Source organism: Meriones unguiculatus, chromosome 20, assembly GCF_030254825.1.
Source record: "Meriones unguiculatus strain TT.TT164.6M chromosome 20, Bangor_MerUng_6.1, whole genome shotgun sequence".
Classification (NCBI taxonomy): Eukaryota; Metazoa; Chordata; class Mammalia; order Rodentia; family Muridae; genus Meriones; species Meriones unguiculatus.
Genome location: NC_083367.1, coordinates 57,548,364 through 57,567,295, shown reverse-complemented (window position 1 = coordinate 57,567,295; position 18,932 = coordinate 57,548,364). Strand labels below are relative to the sequence as shown.

The following is an 18,932-nucleotide window of genomic DNA, read 5'->3' as shown; positions in this document are numbered from 1 at the left end:
ACGGCAGCATTCCGGGTCTGCCCTACGCCCTCTGCCTGGGTCAGCTGACAGTGCTCATTAATTAATCTGTGTGCTTTTGCAAAAACAGATAGATGTGCATTCATAATTATTGTCTATCTGCAGCTAAGAAAATATAATTGCAAAGAGCTGCTTCCTCAGACAATCTAATTAGGGATTCAAGTTTTTCCCCAGAGGCCTGTCTGTGAACTCTCCAAGTGATTTTAGAGCAATTCCATGTAGGTAAAGGCTGATGACCTTTCTGACTTAAAATGTCAGTGTCATTTGGATCCTGGTATTTTTCTTTGGGATTGCCACTGCTCTCTAAGAAGTATTTAAAATTTACCTGTTTTATTTTCCTGCCAAAGCAAGTCCACAATGATAAAGATTTTCAAGAACTAGATACTTTCCTTCTCTCGTGTCTTCTACAACTCAGTATCTAATAGCCTTTATCTTATACATTTACATTTTTTGTGACTCATTCTGATTTTTTTCTTTTTAAAATTTATTTTTGTTTCATGTACATTGGTGTTTTGCCAAAATGTATGTCTGTGTGAGGGTGTCATATCCTTTGGAACTAGAGTTACAGACAGTTGTGAGCTGCCATGTGGGTGCTAGAAATTGAACCCAGGTCCATCTAGAAGAGCAGCCAGTGGTCTTAACCACTGCGCCATCTCTTCAGCCCATTTTGACCTTTTTTAACCACTTGAAAAGGTAATTGTATATGGGGATGCATGCCAATACTCCTAGCCTTTGGGAAGCAAAGGTAAGGGTTTCAAGAGTTCAAAGTCAGCCTGTCTTAAAAATATATGGACGAAAGGAAGGAAGGAAAGAAGAAAGGAAGAAAAGAGAAAAAAAATAAACCAATGACCCAACCACCCACTCTAAACATATAAAAGCTCAGAAGTGGGCCATACCCAGCCCATAGGTCTGTATACTCCTATTTGCAACGTTCATGATTGCTTACATGTTAACCTACAGTCTGTACGACCAGCTGCTTGGGAGAAGGCAAATTTGAGGTGGAAAAATCTTGATTCTATAGTAGCCCATCCTTGCTGATTTAATGAACTATGCAGTTGTGTTCTGCCATGTCAACCATCATAGAGGGCATCTACATCTTGAGAAAGCAAATGTGGGTGAGCATATCGAGTGGGGAGATTTGTCTGTGCAGTCTTGTAAGTGTAAGTCACAAATAAAATACTATTCTTTGAGCATGTCCTTATGTTTCATACTTTTTTTTTAATACCAAGGAGAGAAAACACATCAGTGTTGAAAACTTAAATAACAGTGAGTACTGCACACTGATTTTACTAAGGTAAAATCAATTATTCAGGTAAGAGAACCGACTTTCAGAAAGACAGCTGGGCACTGAATAGCCAGTGGCAGATAGATGAACTGAGGATTGTATGACTCAAAGGCCATATTGGTTCCATCATTCCGAGATACAATTTCTTTTCTTTTTTTTTTTTTTTTTTTGAGATTTTTTAAACCTTTATTAGAAACAGAATACAATGGCTATTGCTAGGATCAATGCAGTTGTAGTTGCAGGATACAATGATGTTTGCAACTTACACAGGGTGAGCAAAATTAATGTCTAAGACCAATTGTCCTGTCAAGTTTCCATGCTTCTTTGACTATTGACGGAACATGCAGAGAAACACAAGAAGGCATTAATGCTTCTCTGTCTGAGAGGTTGCACCGAGATACAATTTCTAAAAAAAAAAAAAGAGAGACAAAAAGCTCTGGGTTTCTGTAGGAGGGGCTGGTGGGAGCTCCTGAGTGGCAGAGGGCACTTCCGCTGGGTCTATGGAGATCTTTGGGTCTAGATGGGCCACATTATCTTCAAGAAGGAACCCCAAATCTCTTTCTGGGCTTATTACAAACACAAAATCATTTTCTGTAAATATCACCGTAGGGACTCATTGGCCCTCCAGAGCCATTGTACTTTGGCTGTGGCAGAGCCCTCATTCCCGGGCGTTGTGACATCTCCAATCCTTCTTGCCTCTTTTTCCAGTCACTGTGGCAAGGTTAGAAAGGGCAGGACACCAGAAGTGACACACTGGTTCTTCATGGCTCATTGACCAGAACAAGTCATGTGGCTCTGCGTATTTTACAGGGTGGAAAGTGAAGTTCTCTGAGCTCAGCAGTGCAAAGTTGAAGCTGTGAACAACAGAGGAGGTCAGCATTTCACCCGATGACTGTGGAGGCATGAAGCTGGAGAAGTGCAGGAGTAAACATATGCCTGTAAGACGGTGAGACAGATACTCTGCTTAGAATTCACATACAAGTAGTAGGGAAATAAAGCTGCAAAAATAGGTGGATGGTTAGTCTTGAGGCTAGGGTTTTACTGGGGTGAACACAAATGGGACACTATCAGAGCAGTGTCTGCGGAGGCTTGGTTTCTGATGAGGAGAGGCTGCAAACTAAAGGATGGCGTGACAGAAAGAAGTGCTGGCATTAGACAAAGGGGATGGACTATGAGCAAGAAGGGAGTGTTGGGGCAGTACCAGGGTCAAAGAGATGAGCCTCTTAAATCAAGCATTCACAGAAAAGTCAGTAGACAAGTGACAGCAGAGGAAAGGCTGGCTTGGCTGCGATCCCAGCTTGGCTCAGAGTTGGAGACTGGTCGGGCGCTGGGGACTCTGGGTAAGCATAGGTGAGAACTGGTTTTCCTCTACAGAGAATATACAGTTTTAAATGGTACCATATATACTGTGCCAGATTCCTTAAACTTACTGGAAAGAAAACAATTAAGGTAATACAGCCCCCTCCTTTCAAAACAGAAAAACACAGCAAGGTATTACAGCCTTCTAAAGCTTAAAGTCCTGCAGACTTCAGAACTTTACTGAAATCTTCTGAACAAATGGAAGTTCTAACGCAGAGCCTTTTAATAATTAAAATGAAGGGATGCGTAAGTTAAAATTTAATGATTTTTCTCCTATGTGGTGCAGTTTCCCTCACACATCTATGCAGAGTTATTCAGAATTTCCCTGAAGCTGTCCATGTTTATATCTAGAGCAGATATGTGTTAGTATCTTATTTCAGATACTTGGAAAGCAATTTGCAAGCCTTCATTGGATTTGGCTGTCATAGCAGCTCAGGAAGGGCAGTTAATGTATGTTATCATCCTTTTTTATTTCCCACATGAGGAGACCGAGGCCCAGATAGCTACAAGGACCTGTTCACAGTCCTAGGGAGGGTCAGAGGTGGATCACAAACCTGAGAATTGTGGCTGTTGGCCAGTGTTGTTCCTCTTACAACATGCATGGTCAGTGTTGGAGTGGAGACAGGCTCATCTGAGCGGAAGGGTAACCTTAGAAAAGAGACACAGTCACAGGTCAAATGGAACCTGAAGACATATTTCAGCCAATGAGTCTCAATCCCAACCTAGTATATCGGACGTAGTGAGGGAGATGTAGCAACACTCTGACTTGCTGTATTGCTTTGTGAAGGCATATTTGCTGGATGTAAGCCATTTGAAATTATATACATATATGTAATTTGCCTTTTTTTTTCAAGACAGTGTTTTCTCTATATAGCCTTCACTGTCCTGAAACTGTGTAGCTCAGCCTTGCTTTGAACTCAAAGAGATCTACCAGCCTGTGCCTCTTTAGTGCTGAGATGAAAGGGATTTATTACCACTGCCCTAATTTGCTTTTTGAGACAAGGTCTCTCTGTGTAGTCTGGGCTGGCCTTGATCCTTAGGGTGCTCCCCTATTCCCAGCTTTCCTTCTTTACCTCATAATTTCTCAGTCTTCTCCAAGTTATCCTTTCATGCATTTTCACATTTGTTTGTTTGTTTTTCTAGACAAGTTTCTCTGCGTAGCCTTGGCTGTCTTGGACTGGCTTTGAAGAGTTGGCTGCCTTCAAACTCATAGAGATCAGCCTGCCTCTGCCTCCCCAAGTGCTGGGATTACAGACGTGGGCCACAGTGCCTGGTTGCCACTTTTATTTTTAAACTATTTTCAGAATATTATTTTTATCCCTCTGGAGTGAATCTCTCTAGATTGCAGATTGTGATGGTCTCTTGGCATTTAGTCTCTTCACACACTTAAAAAAATTCTGGTTTGTTAGCTTATGCTACACATAGTCGTCCCTTTGTCTTTTTTCTTGCTAAGGAGGGCTTTGACTAAGGGAGCATCCTGCTGTCACCAATGGGACGGAGGAATCAGATTCACTCACTGGATGGGCTAACATGGTTACTGGTTAGAAGTCGGCATCAGTGGCTTCTCTTCTGCTGCACATTTATGTAGATCACACCTGCATGCTACCTTGGCAGTAGCTTTCTCCTCTCCACAGCACTTTCAGCCATCCTTCCTCACCCAACAAGAACCCAGACCAATGGCCAGCAGGACTCCCCTGTCAGCTCCTTCTCGCCACTGTGTATGTCCTTTCTGACGAGGGTGCTCTGTCACATCCCAGATGCGTCCATTACTGGAAATCCACATCTTCTCTTTATTCTTCATGTATATTTAGGGCAGGTGTGTGGCAGAGTGCTTCAGGGCATATATTCATTAACACAATCTTAACAAAAGGCTAGAGTCAAGTTTTCACTTCTCATGGCATTAACTGAAAATGTCAACAATTTTAAAATGTTTAAGTGGCATTGCATTTTTAAAAGCAAGTAAAACTCTTCATTTCATTTTTTTTTTTTTTTACTTGAAGACATGCTAGTGGATAAAGATTTTTCCTCAGGGAGTGTACTTAGACATACTTTCAGAGCTTCACTAACAAGGCACTTCTCAATACTCTTTTTTGTTTCTCTTATTTCTATTGTTGGTGAGGAATTCTAAAATGTAATTTTCTTTTCAGTTGATATGTGCTTTTTACTTCTAAAATAAAACTTGTTGGTTATGGTGGCCCGTGCTTGCAGAACATGCTGAGAAGGTGAAGGCCAGTCTGGACTACACCTTTTAAAACCAGGTGTGTTGTGTACTTTTAATTTCCACAATCAAGAGGCAGAAGTGGGTACCTCAGAGTCGGGTACCTAAGAGTCGGAGGTGAGTTCCAGACCACCCTGGGCTTAGTGCTTGCTCATACTGAGACCTTGTTTAAGAGAAAAAGATTTAATGAAAATTTGCATCATTTTTCCAGCAAAATTATATATATATATATATATTCTATATAGCTCATATTAACTATTATGCATGTGTATAATTTTTAATTAGGAGCATTAAAATATACAAAACAAGAAGATGAATTTGAGTTGTTTGTTCTTATAATATGCATTATATTCACAATATGCTATTACAGGCTTTGTAAAGATTTGGTGTGGGAATAAAGTTTGTCATGTGGCTTATCTTGGCAGCGTTTTTGCTTTCAGTATTGGGGTTGAACACAAGTAGATACACTCGACCACTGAGCTATATGCCCTGGCAGCTTGTTTTGTCTATCCATACCACATAGAGGGTGAAGTTGTATTAACATTATATAATGAGTCAAGCTTTTTATTATCAAGTCCCACCTTCCACCTCCCTTTTTCTTGAGGCTGGGTCGTACGTACTACATAGTCCCGGCTGGCCTGGAGTTCACTATGTAGAGCAGATTGGCCTGAGTCACAGAGATCTGCCTGCTAGGATTAAAGAAGGGCCTGCATCACCCCTCCCAGCTTCTACAATCCTTTTCTATCACAATTCTCTGTAAAAATGGCTTTCTGGAAAATTTACTAGCTCATCTAAAATAACAGGCTAAATAACAGGCACATACAAATATAATGGAGTAGAAAAATATCTTTATTAAGTCAAGTACATACCTTTGGAAACCTAATCTGGAATTCCTCCCTTCCTCCACCTTTCCTTTCTTCCTTCCCTTCCTTGTTTCTTGCTTCAAGAAACTAATCAACATTGACCTTTCTAGCCTGTGGGTTCTGAAGGAAGTCAGCTGTTTGGTTTTTAAGGTTAACAAGCTAGAGCAGCTTTCCTATGTAGATGCTTTCGGAAGACTATCTAAAGTGTGCTACCTCTGCCTATACTGTTACATCCTTATAAGTCACATTTTGTTTAAAACCCATCCTTCAAATTGCTGTATCTACTAAAATGATTTGTAAACCAGCTTGTGCAGTCAGGAAACCGAAATGTTTCAACATTCTACTAACTTGTCTAAGTATGAAAGCTATTGGTAGTCAAGTAAATACAGTTGCTGAAATTTGTGTCATTTGTTTTTCTTAGATTTTTTTTTTTCTGGTACTTCTGGGGGGCTTGTGCAAACTGAGGCATAAAAAGGTTTATTACATATAGTTGGTTGTAGAATTTGTTTTTAAAAATACCTCACTAAAAATGAATTTCAAAGGGGAGATAGTTCAGTTGGTAGAGTACTTGCCTAGCATACAGGAAGCCAAGTGTTCAAACCCCTAGTGCTGCATGAGCGGGAAGTGGTGGCACATGCCCACAGTCCTCTTACTCTGGAGGTACACAGGGCGGAGGGTCAGACGTTCAAGGTCACCACTGGCCACAGAACAAATACAAGGCCAGCCGGAGATACATGAGACTGAAAACACACACACACACACACACACACACACACACACCAGAGAAAGGAAAAAGGGAAACCTAGAGTCTAGCCACAAGTTCAGTTACTTGTTCTCATATATTTTCCCCATTATATTAGTACTGATGGTTTTTGTTTGTTTTTTTGAGACAGGGTTTCTTTGTGTAGCCTTGGCTGTCCTGGAATTCACTCTCAAGACCAAGCTGGCCTCCTACTCAGATTCACCTCTTCTGCCTTCCGAGGGCTGGGATTAAAGGTGTGCACCACCACTGCGCAGCTCGGTACTGGTGATTCTTATTGTTTAGTACGTAACTAAAATACTAAAATATTTTAACAGCTTTCAAAGGGAAAATCAAGAGTTAAGTATAAAGTGGAAACTTAAGGTGTTCAAAACTAACAGATTACAGCCAGCCTCATCTAGTGCAGCTTTGTTGAGCTTTGCATACACGCTTTCATCGAATCCGTTCCTGTATTGATGTGGTTAACAAACCTCATAGGTTTTTAGGTTTTTCTTCCTTTTCTACATCATGCTGTCATGCATGACCAGTCACTATACTTACGAACCAGAAAGGATCAGGGTTTTATTTTTACACAGCATTTGAATATCTCTACACATAATTCTTTTTATGACATTGGTGACAGAACCCAGGGCCTCATACATTTAGGAACCTTTGTACCAGCAAACTGCAGTGAGCACTTGGCCTTGAGTTTGCAATCTCCAGCCTAAGCACCTGCCTCCTTCATACTCAGGTTATAAGGTATTCCCTGTCCCTCCCCCTTATGTTCAGGCTATCGATTATACTACCATGATTGCCTTTGTCTTTTTGTTCTTATATAGAATATCACAGCACATGAGTCAAACATTATTTTGGTGCCCCTTTCTTTTTCTTGAACTTCCATTTTACTAGGAAGGATGACCTTGAACTCCTGATCTTCCCGCCCTTGCCTCCCTATTCTTGGAACACAGGCTGGTCTCTCACTCCCCACTTATCTTTGTGTCTCCAGCAATGACAACTAGTGGAAGAATGGGTTAGCCCAAAGCTTTTCTTGGCTAAACACATAATAGTTCTTAGCGTATTTGTGACTGTGAGAGAATCACAGGTATTCTGCAGATTTCAAGTTGCTTTTAAGCCTTTATCAATAAACTAATGACTTACTATGAATTACAGTTTGGGAACTGATTCACTGCCGACGATGATACAGAGGAGCTTTTAAGTCAAACAGAAACCGATGATAACTGACAGTGCTTCAGAGCCATCTCTAAGCCCTGCATTGTGCAGTGGCCTCTCTACATACATATCTTTTCCCCATAAAAACATTGCAGAGCCCATATTTGATGTCTAGCAATACTGAATTTTCCCTTTAGCAACAGTGCCATGAGCATTGGTTGTCTAATTGCTAGCTTTGCAAATGAATTCTGTAAGAGCCAGTATTTTTCAGCAGGAATAAAGCTTGTACTGTCAAAATCAGTTTACACTGCCACTATCAGTGGGAACTATGCGTGTGGAGGCTAGTGAGGGTCCTGAGCTGCACTGCCACTGGGGATCTCATCACAGTAAAAAGACGAGTCCACACTGAAGCACGGGAACTTAAAGGCACAAAGGAACAGAATGCTAGGACAGGAAGATGCATTCACACACATATGCTTTTTTGCAAATCGCCCCTCTTTAACTTCCAGAAGAGGATGAGGGGTCTATGGAAGAATTCATTCCCCATGGCACGAGTTCAACGCCAGGCTCCGCTGCTGAAAAGCCTCCTTATGTAGCGTTTCTGTGCTGGTGCAGTCGCAGAGCAAGGGAAGACAAAGCCCAGGCTGGCGGACAGATGCTCTTCTTTGCTACAAAAGGAGGAAATCCAACGGGTACAGAGAAACCATGTCTTCACAGTGGAAAAGGGTGATAGCAGAAATAAAGAGGGCGTGTCAAAGACAGCGTTTTACTATTCTCTTAGCTTCGGTGATGTCTTTAAACCTTAGGGCATGCCGTAGATAATGCCAGACACCAGTTTTACCTGGATGAATGGGGGTATGGTTTATTCTCCAGCTAACAAATACTTCTGGCAAGGAAGAGGCAGAGAAAAGGACAAAGAAACAACCTCTCTAAAACCCGTATTTACTGTTGAAGTTGATTTTTACGTTTTTAGCGTCAACGAGACGCTTCAAAGGATAAAAAAAAAAAAAAAACCCACAAAAAAACAACTCACGCTAATGTCTCTCCTGTTCTTTAACTCTGGTTCGCTGTCGCTTCCGAGGTGGCGTGCGCTCCCCGGAGACACAAAGGCCGCGGCCGCTCCCTGCCCAGGGCTGAGGAATGCGGGGGATTCAAACAGCACCCGGAGCCGGAGGAGGACTCGGAAAACATTTGCACTGACGCTCACACACAACCATAATAATTTATCTTTCCCCCGGAGAAAGGTCAGCTCGGATTTGACCCCAGCAGCCAGCGCACCCCGGGGGTCAGGGCCGCGGCAGGATGGCGGGCCAGCTCCGCCGGTCGCGCTGTCCACGCCCACCTGTCCACCCGGCTCGGCAGCTCCGGGCCGCCCCGCCCGTCAGGACGCCGCGCCGCCCGGCACACCTCAGCCTGCCCAGGGCGGACCCGGCGCGGCCGTGCGACCCGGCAGCTCCGGTCAGAGGCCGCGCGGGCGCGAGGACCCCACCGCCCGCGTCGGGACCCAGGACGGCTGCACCGAGGGCGGCCCGCGGACAGCCGGCGCGCGCCCGGAGCGCGCCGCCGAGCAGCAGCACCTAGCGGAGCGGCGCGGAGGTGCGCGGCGCGCGCGCGCCCGGGGACGCGCACGGCGGGCGCGCACGGCGGCGGGCGGGGGGCGGCGCTCGGCGCACCGGCCGCGGCTGAGGCGGGCTGAGGCGGCGCGGGCCGGACGCGGGCCGAGCCCGGCGGAGGACGCGCGGCGGCGGCGGCGGAGGCGACGGCGGAGGCGGCGGCGGCGAGGCGGCCTGCGGTGTCTGGGCCCGGCCGACCGTGGGGAGGAGCGGCCGCGATCATGTCGGCGGGCGGCCGCGACGAAGAGCGGCGGAAGCTGGCCGACATCATTCACCACTGGAACGCCAACCGGCTGGACCTGTTCGAGATCAGCCAGCCGACCGAGGTGAGCGCCGCCGCGGGGACGGGAGGGGAGGGGGCGCGCGCAGGCCGGCGACGCCGAGGCCGCGGGAGGCAGAGCGCGGTGGGGTCCCGCGGCCGCCCCTCCCCCGCCGGCCCGCCCGCCAGACCGCGGACCCGCCCTCGCCTGCGGCCCTGTCCCCTCGGCCTCCGCCCACCGCGCTGGCCGGCAGGGTCCCTCGGGGAGGTCGTCCTTGTCGCCTCTTGCCGCGCCCCGCCGCCCGGGCGGGGTCCGAGGCGGCTTGGTGGCTTGCGCGGCGGCCGGGCCGGCCACCTGCGCCCCGGGGCGCACCTGGATGTGTACTTGTGTCCCTCGGGCCCCGCCTGGCCACCCACGTGTGTCCCGAGACCCCCACCCGGGTCACCGGGACCCTCTCTAGCCCCGTACGTGAGTCCTCAGATCGCACTAGCGCCCGCGGGACTGCACCTGGCCGCCCACCTGTGCCCGCACGGCCCACCTGTGCCACCCGGCCCCCACCTGGCGGCGCTCCGCCCCCTCTCCCCCACGCGGCCCACTCCTGGCCGTGGGCCTCCCCCTCGGGGTCCGCAGGGCCCCGGGGAGGACGTGTCCTCGTCGCCGCCAGTTTCTTTGATGGCGTCTTCCCAAGTGTCGGGACGCGGATCTTGGCCCCCTCCGAGGCACGTGACCGGCCGGTGCTCGCGGCGGTCTGAGCCCCGGGCGCCCACTGGGCGAGCGCATACGGGCCTGGCGGGGCACGGGGGCAGACATGGGGCAGACAGATAAGCGCCGCTCCAGCCCGGTGCAGTGGCCGTTCGTAACAGAGCTGCGGGGAGAGTTCCGGGGGTGGGGTGAGGGCAGGTATCCAGCCGCTGAGTACCGGAGAGCAGTTGCGCCCGGCGGGAAGCCTCCGGTGACAGCGAGTCGACTGGGCCTTGGGTTAAGTTGTAAGCTGGGTGGACTTCTCCTGCGCGACCCCACACTTTACTTAGGGTTGGTGCCAAGTCAGGAAATAGCTCTAGTTTTGATTTCTTGGAAGAGGTGCTTGCTAAAATACAGCAGCGCTTAGCTGCGAAAACCTACTTGGTAGATTTGAACAGCTTCTTCACATTGAATCCCTTTCATTCTTGGCTTTCACCTTTTTGACTTAATTTTGCCTGTGGAGCAAGGCAGGCAGGCTTCCCCTTTCTTCTGTCTCACCTTCTTGTGAGCACACTTGACCTAGTTAAAGCCCTTTCTCTGGAGCCCTACTTGACAAGCTAAGGTAAATTATTAGGTTCAGGTTGCCAACTTGAACACCGATGTTAAGTTACTCCTGATTCATAATTCATCTTCTGTAATGATTTTACGAGTTGAGTTTTAGTAAGCACATTTACTGTGTAGTTAGTGTTCATTCATAGCCGTACTAGTGATTCTTTAGAAATGAACCATCAAGCTGCTGAGTTTCAGCATTATCTTGTCTTTCAGTGTAATTAGCTTGATTTTTTTTTTAATGCTAGGATAAAATTTGGAGGTAAAGTATTTTTAGTCATGTGAATTTTCTTGCCTTGTTTTTTCAGGTAAGTCTGGCTAAGAAAAGAAGTGTTTTCAGTTGAGAAGTAACATTCAGCTTAGTGTTTTAGTCTTAAATTGAGGCATTGACTTTAAAACATTTCAAATTAAATGTATTTTCTTTAATTGGATTCTCTTTTACCAGCATTCAGTTGAAACTTTTATCTGTCCTCTTGGAAATATGAACAGTTATTGAAGTTAGCATCTTTTGGGGGAAGCTCCTCCCCTCCCCCAGTTATCCTGCAGGTGAGAAGATGTGTAGATAATGAAAAAATTAAAGGGCTTAAAACTGAGGTTATTTTTTTCACACTACATTATCCTCACTCACATCTGAACATTTTTATTTCTAGAAAGGACTTGTAATTGAAAGCCTTTCATAATGAAAATATTTTTTCCAAAAGTGTCTAGTTTATTTGTCTTATCTTTATTGTTATGTATTGTCTAGCTCACATTTTCGATTTTGTTTTTTGGAGAACGTTTGGATACTATTGAAATTATTCTGCTCTTGAGTTTGAAGCCAAGCTTTATGTTTAGCATACTATATCATGAAAGTAAACTCAGTTCTCTAAAGCAGCAGTCTAGAGCCAGTGGTTTTAGCCTGCTTTGTCTAAGCTGCATCTGAAAATAATTTTACCATCTAATGTTTGCTTTTATTCCATTTGGCTGTTACAAACCAAGCAGTTTTGTGCAAGAGGATAAGAATTATATCAACCCCTATTAGATGTTCAATGAACACTGAAAAGACTTCACTGCTGAAGTGGAAGATTTAAGCCTCATATTTGTTTAATTGGGCGATTTTTTTGATATGTTTGTAAGAGTATAATGAGTTTTTTTTCTTTTGTTTGTTTGTTTTTGGTGCAATGTTCAGTGTCTGTTACCACATTTTAAACTCTTAGTCATCTGTGGCTTGGTGGTATCTGGCATTTTTTATAACCACTGATAATTCTTTGCTCTCTATATTTAGCAAGATGATAAACTTGATTATATTTACTTTTAAGGAAAATTAGAATATGTTTTGGCATCATCCTGGTTAAGTTTGGATTTTCCTTCATGTTTACATTTTTGTTTAAAGGGAACACTTTCAAGGGATCAGCACGTTGATTGTATTTTCCAATCATTCCCTTACTTGGGTCCTAGATTCTTGTGTACTTTGTGAAAATAAGAGTTAACTATCTAAACAGAAAGTGAACATTTTATGACTGGGAGAGTGACATTAAGCTGAATTGATACTTTGACCACTATAGACACTGATAAATATGTTTCTCAAGCATTTTGGGACGCTCCTTTTAAAATTAGCACTTTATTTCTTTAGGAATTTCTAATAATTTATAATGGCAGAGTACCCTTTCAAATCCTTTTAATTTCCCAGAACCTTTTTAGAAGAGGACTGCCTTGGTCACCTGCAGATCTTACTAAGCCTTATCAGAGTTACTGGCTTTTCTCCTTCTCATTACACAAAGGCAAGAATTTAAAGATTTATTCTTGCAAAATTGTTATCTGTCACAATTAGTAATTAGTAAACATAAAAAAATAAATATTGACTATGGTTTACTTTATGTATGCCTTTATTCCTGGCAAAACACGTGGTAAATGTAAAAGTTCACTGAAATTTGTTCACATAATAAAGATTTGTTTTATTCTTACTTTTGCATAAAGGTTACACTGATAAACTTTGCTAAGTTATTGACTTTTTAGCTTTGTGAGATATTTTTCGGTCATTTGTTTATTATTTATTTAGTTCATTGTTGCCTTTTTGCCTCTGGGGGAAAAATAGCCCCAGAATTTGTGTGTATACCCACGTATTCTTTATTATAGGCGAGCATGTTTCATTCTAGATCGTTGACTAATCCTGAGAAGTCATGTGCAAAAAATAACTTGGAGATTGCCATCAGAGGTAGACTAGGAGGTGTTCAGGTGAAGAGGTGGCAAGTGCACACCTTATTATAGCTACATCTGTATTCTAGACTGACACTGAGGATGTAATGATGCTTTGTCATGTAACCTAATTATATCTGAAGTTTTTGAAGGTAACAGTTGTAGTTTAAGTATTGATACTGGTGAAAATCTTTTCCCTGTGACTGTAAATGAAACAGATGGTTGTTATTGGTGGGATTTAGTATTCATAGACATCTTGCTTTCCCCCCCCCCTTTTTTATTTTGAGACAAGATTTCTCTGTAACAGCTCTGGTTGTCCTAGAACTCACTTTGTAGACCAGGCTGGCCACAAACTCACAGAGATCTGCCTGCCTCTGCCTCCCAAGTGCTGGGATTAAAGGACTGTGCCACCAGGCCCAGTGACTATTGTTTTTTATTGTTCTTGTTTGAGACAGTCTCCATGAGTAGTCCAGACTAGCTTGGAGCTAGGGATTCTCCTGCCCCAGCCTTAGTGCTAAGGTGATTGGTGTGTGTACTTGGCTTCTTCTCCTTCTCAACTTAGAGATCTTCAGTGACTGGATAAGTCTTTAAAGTATTTGTGTTTCGGAGTAACTGCTTAAATCATGTGTTTATATAGCTCTTGTCTAATGTTTGGATACTTTACCTCCCTTATCAATAAGAAATTTACTTACAACAACTTCAGATGATGGCATTGCCCAGACATTTTTTGACACATTAATTTGTAATTGTTAGATGGTTGAGCTGCTGAAACTGCTCTTTTGAGTATTTGACTTGTACTTTATACCCCGCATTTCTGTTTGGAATTCACACACAAGTGGAAGTAGGAGAGCTGCCAACTCCTGATTTATGTTCCCCATTTTCCCACTATCAAACATATACTCAGGTACTTTTTGACTCCATGGGGCCAAAAATCAGAACAACTGATAATAGAAAGAAGAGAAAAATTATTTTGGCAGGGAAATGTTTCCCATGATAGCCGTTTTAAAATTCTGTACTCCTGCAACATGCTAGCTGCCTAACTTTTGCTATAATTGTTGCACAATTACCATAGGAAACAGTTAGGTTGCTATCCTCCTGTATACCAACCAGGTAGGTGTCACTTGCCTCCTGCAAACATCCCCAAGATCTGCTCTCTGGAAGAACAGATCTGTCCTGAGCTAGTTTCCATACCAGATGCTAGAAGGGGAGTTTGATAATTAAAAGCTGACATCTGGTAGTGTCTAATTTCCTAGGCTACAGTACTAGGCCTGCAGTGACAACATTTCTTCACTTCAGCGTGGACAGTGAACTGTTTTGTGAATGGTTTCTGTAGCTCCTTGTTTTCTGGGTGCTTTGTCATTGGTGAGTTTTGGTGCAGTCTGCTCTGTAGCAGTCATGGAGGAGAGACTTCACTTAACCCTCATAAGCTAGTGCTTAGCAGCCTAGATACAGCACTGATATTAGTGATGACTGCTTTATTTAGACCTATGCTGGTGAAAATAACTTCATGCAATTTGTTGGCCCAGTGGAATATAAATTTTGTTGCTGTTTTTTTTGTTTTGTTTTGTTTCGAGATATGGGTTGTCAATGTAGCCCTGGCTGTCCTGGAACTCACTCTGTAGACCAGGTTGGTCTTGAACTCACAGAGATCAGGCTGCCTCTGCCTCCCCAGTGCTGGGATTGAAGGCATGTGCCACCACTGCCCGATGTTGAATATAAATTTTGTAATTGTAGATTTTTATGGAATTTTAATGGTAATTAAATGACAACAGTAGAATATCCATAGAAGTGGCTTTATTATTGAAAAACAAAAGGGAACCATATTAGGATATGGTACCAGGTTGATGGAAGCTTAAGAAACAAGTTTATTGTTTTGTTATGTATGAATTGAATAATTGCAGTCTGCAAAAGCATTGTTGCTAGGCATTGTTTATTATTCTGGTAGTATAGGTCAACTTGTTTTTAAACAATTTGCCAGACTTGAGTGTTGGGGTAACATCAGAAAATAATACAACAGCTATTTAGATATAAATGTACTTTTTTTTAATTATAAGTAAAATGGAAATATAGTGCTAAAAGCTACAGTAGCTTAATATTTGAAAGCTATGTCCACATCAGGAAGAAGTTTGTGGTTTCTGTTAGTCCCTGGCAGAGATTATATGCAACTCAGCTCATCTGCCTAGAAGATGCCGAGGTCAAGGAACAGTGCATGTGCTTGGCTTGCATTTATACCTGTAAGACAGGTTCTTAGACGTGTGTTACATATGTTCCATTGATTGTTTAATCAGTTATGGATAGATTAAGTGTTTGTTAGGCCTGACATTCCGATTATGCCTGGAAATTCTTGTCTAGGCTGCCTGCCGGTGTCTCTGGACCTGTGAGTTGATGGCACATGTGTGTGTTATCAGCCTGGCTTTTCTTATTCATGAGCACATTTTTCTTAACATCTCTGTTTAACTTGAAATCTAAAGTCCAAAATGCTGCAGAATTCAAAACAGTCTGAATGTTAATATGCCATCACAAGTGGAAAAATCAACATCTGACCTCATATGACAGGTAGTACCAAGAATCCAGGGACAATGAAAATACTGTGTAGAATTACATGTAGGCTCTTTATAAGGTGTAACATAAATTAAATACATTTAATGTTTAAATTCATGCCTTAGTCCCGAGACACCTTATTATATACATGCACTTACTATAAAACCCAGGAAGATGTGAGCTCTGAACATAGTTTTAAGAGCTAGCAAGGGCAGTTGACTGTTTGCTGATCTCAAGTTATCTGGCTTAGCTTTCTTTCCTCTACCCCTGGCTTGGATTTTGTTCTAGCAAAAATGACAACAAAAATTCACTCTCAGTTTTGCATATGTGAATGACCCACATCACATAATTTAGAGAGTGAATAATCTTAATAAGGTGAGAATAAGCACAGAGATAAAGGCTTACTTACAATTCTTGAGAGGGATTTCCTAATGCAAGCTGAGCCTAAAAGTTGAGGAATGTGAGATTGCATAATTCAAGTTTACAGGTATGTGTCAGGGATGAAACTGAATAGAGACTCGGGAATTGATTGATTATACCGTTATGTTTTTACTTTGACTGTATATAATATGCTTTACCTTGTAAATGTCACTGAATGGCAGACTGGCGACCATTCTGAACACTGTGGATTAAGTTGGATGCTGCTAATTAGAAGAGGCCTGCAGGCATGCACTGGCGTTGTTTCTCTTAGCCTGTAGGTAGTCAGAATGGACTGGGTAACACTGCCTTCACTTTTTGAACTTGCTGGAGTTTGCTAACTGACCCTGGACAGGCAGGCCCAGACCTTTTTCAGACTACTCACTTCTTTGTGTGTCTTTAAAACCAGGTTACATTTTGGTAAGGTGAAATGAGACTCTGAACATGCTCTAATGGAGCCCAGTTCTGTGATGAGGGATGTGCCACAAGTTGTTTCCAGAGCTCCACATTACATTTCACACTTTCAGTGTTGAATGTATTTTATGTAACAGACCTGGAAGGCCCATAACAGAATTAGAACTAGAAAAACAATAAACTTTATGTCTTCTTTCATAACTTGTGTCCATTACATGCAGTCAGTTCTTCCTCATCCCCATATTTAGCCCCTTGTTCTCTTTCCTTCATGCTGTGCTGTACTACAGATACATTTGTTTATGTATGTATAAATATTCTTGTCTAGATTTCACATTTGAGAGAGAATATGTGTATTATTTCTTCTGAGAGTATTTGACCTCATTTAATCTAATTTCATCAATTTTCTACAAAATTTTAAACTTAATTTTCTCTAGAGCTGAGAAGCATTTTGTTTTTCATGTATTCCAGATTTTTAGTATCCACTCATTTGTTGATGGGACAGCTATGTTGGTTCCAGTTCCTTGTAGTGAAAAAGGGCAGTGGAAAAAACAGGGTACCAATATGATGGTAGGGTGTGAACTTCTGGGTACATGCCTAGGAGTGAAATAGCTGGGCCATAAAGTAGTTCTATTTCTACTTTTTGAGTAATTTCCAGACTGATTTCCCCAGTGGCTGTATTACTTTGTACCCTTACCAGCAGTGACTAAGGGGGCTCTCTTGTATACATGCCCCTTTCTGACTGGAAGAAGGGTATCAGTAGTTTTAATTGCATTTCTCTGATGACTAAGGACTTTGGACACCACTGAAAACAGTTACTGACCATTAGTATTTTTTTTTTTTAAACCATCTATTCATCATTTGCTCATTTGTTGATTGGAGGTTTTTTCCTTTGGTATTTAATTTCTACAATTCTTTGTAAATTCTGGATATTAGTCCTTTTTCCGAAGTGTAGCTGGTTAAGATTTTCCCCCCATTCTGTGGGCTGTCAACTTTGCTTGTTGTTTCCTTTGTTGTATAGAAACTTTATGTAGTTACTTGGGGTTATTTCCTGTACCATTGGTGTTCTATTTAAAAATCCTTTCAACCCTGGTATCTTAGTGTTAAATGATAGCATCATTCTGTACAAAGGCCTGAGCTCCTTGCTTTTTGTCTGGTTTCTACAATGCGATTAGTGGAGGGAACACAGCAATGTGGCTGCTATAGGAAATCTTCACATATTTAAAGTCCATTTTATTTTGAAATTACATTACCTTTTACAAACATGCTGAGTGTGAAATCCAAGATATTGTTACTTTTACTCATTTTAATTTTTGGTCACTTGTACAAATGCCAACAACATGGGAGAGGCTAATATTGTCTAACTATTGTTACAAAAATAACTAATTCAGATAACCTGAAAGAGCCACATAATACTTCAAGGTGTTTGGGGGACTACAATTTATAAGCTGTGCTCTAAAATATTTACAGATGGCTTTAAAATTTTTGTCTTGGGGCTAGACATGTACTCAGTGATAAAGTCCTTGCCTGGCATACGAAGTCTTAGCACTTAGCTAAGCCTAGCACTATAGTGATGAAGGTGGTGGGGGGCTAATCGGTGGTTTAAAGTTTGATTTGTATGCAGGACGTTTTCAAGCAGGCCTGTAGCATCTTGTATAATATTTTAAATGAACATAATACTTATGGTAGAGTGGATTTCAACATTAATTTTAGGCAAGTTTTCTCATTTTTAGTGTTTTAAAATACTCCATTTTAATTTTTAGTTACTAGTGATGTAAGTATGGTTTTTGGTTTTTTGTTTTTTTTTACATTCTTGTTATTCAGTAATACTGGCCACACCTAGCATAGTAGTAACCATCAAGTTTTATTATTCTAACCTACTTGAAGATATGTGTTCTGGTTAGTTGTAGTCCTGTTTTCAAAAGTGCATAGGGAATAGAGAGCGGCAGTGGTCAGTATAGTGTGAATAAGATGACAGTTTCTTTGTCTTATGTCAACTTGTGACTTTTTTTTTTTGAAAATATTTTTTATGCCTTCCTACCTCCCCACCCACCTAAGTCCACACCTGCCCTCCCTCTCTCATTAAAAAACAGGCAACTAAACACACACACACACACACACACAGAGACAGACAGACAGACAGAGACAGAGACAGAGAGAATGAGACTAGGACGAAACAGACCTTTTATTATCCTCTCCTAAATAGAGAATCTGAGTTATGCCCACTCTTGGCTAGCTCTAGACATGTCCTTTTTCCTCTCTTTGAGTAAATCTTGAGAGAAAGACAGACATACAAACACAGACAGCTTTTATATGCCAAAACCTATCTTGCACATTTGGAATTTTAATATTTTGATATTTTGACTGACAGCATTTAAAATTCCCTTATTTTTATTTAGTGTCAACTTGTTTCCCAACAATATATCATACTGTTAATTCCTGGGTGTGTATAAGTTTTTTTGACTGTTTGGGTACCTGTTATATCTACTATTATAGACAGCAGTACTGAACTGTTTAACCATTTAGTAAAATATGTTTATTAAATATTATTTATAAGAATAAAGCAATTCAGA

General features: G+C 42.5%; 1 protein-coding gene and 1 long non-coding RNA gene across 19 annotated transcripts in view; one reads left to right on the top strand and one right to left on the bottom strand.

The window, feature by feature from the left end:
* Positions 1-1,226: 1,226 nt before the first annotated feature.
* LOC110552571 (uncharacterized) lies at positions 1,227-9,200 on the bottom strand. Its single transcript, XR_002476653.2, has 3 exons — positions 8,686-9,200; positions 3,217-3,310; positions 1,227-2,239 (listed from the first exon to the last, which is right to left on the bottom strand). It is a non-coding gene; the product is annotated as an uncharacterized LOC110552571 (long non-coding RNA).
* Positions 9,201-9,314: 114 nt separating this feature from the next.
* Positions 9,315-18,932, top strand: part of Afdn (afadin, adherens junction formation factor) — a 120,731-nt gene continuing 111,113 nt past the window's right edge. For 10 of the 18 annotated variants that reach the window (XM_060373336.1, XM_060373332.1, XM_021644007.2 and 7 more), the window contains exon 1: positions 9,317-9,591. In XM_060373336.1, the coding sequence (XP_060229319.1) occupies positions 9,487-9,591 (105 nt within the window). In that variant the 5' untranslated portion in view covers positions 9,317-9,486. Of the gene's footprint in view, positions 9,592-18,932 lie in introns of all 18 variants that reach the window. The other 8 variants (XR_009587957.1, XR_009587956.1, XM_021644003.2 and 5 more) reach the window with 3 other exon arrangements.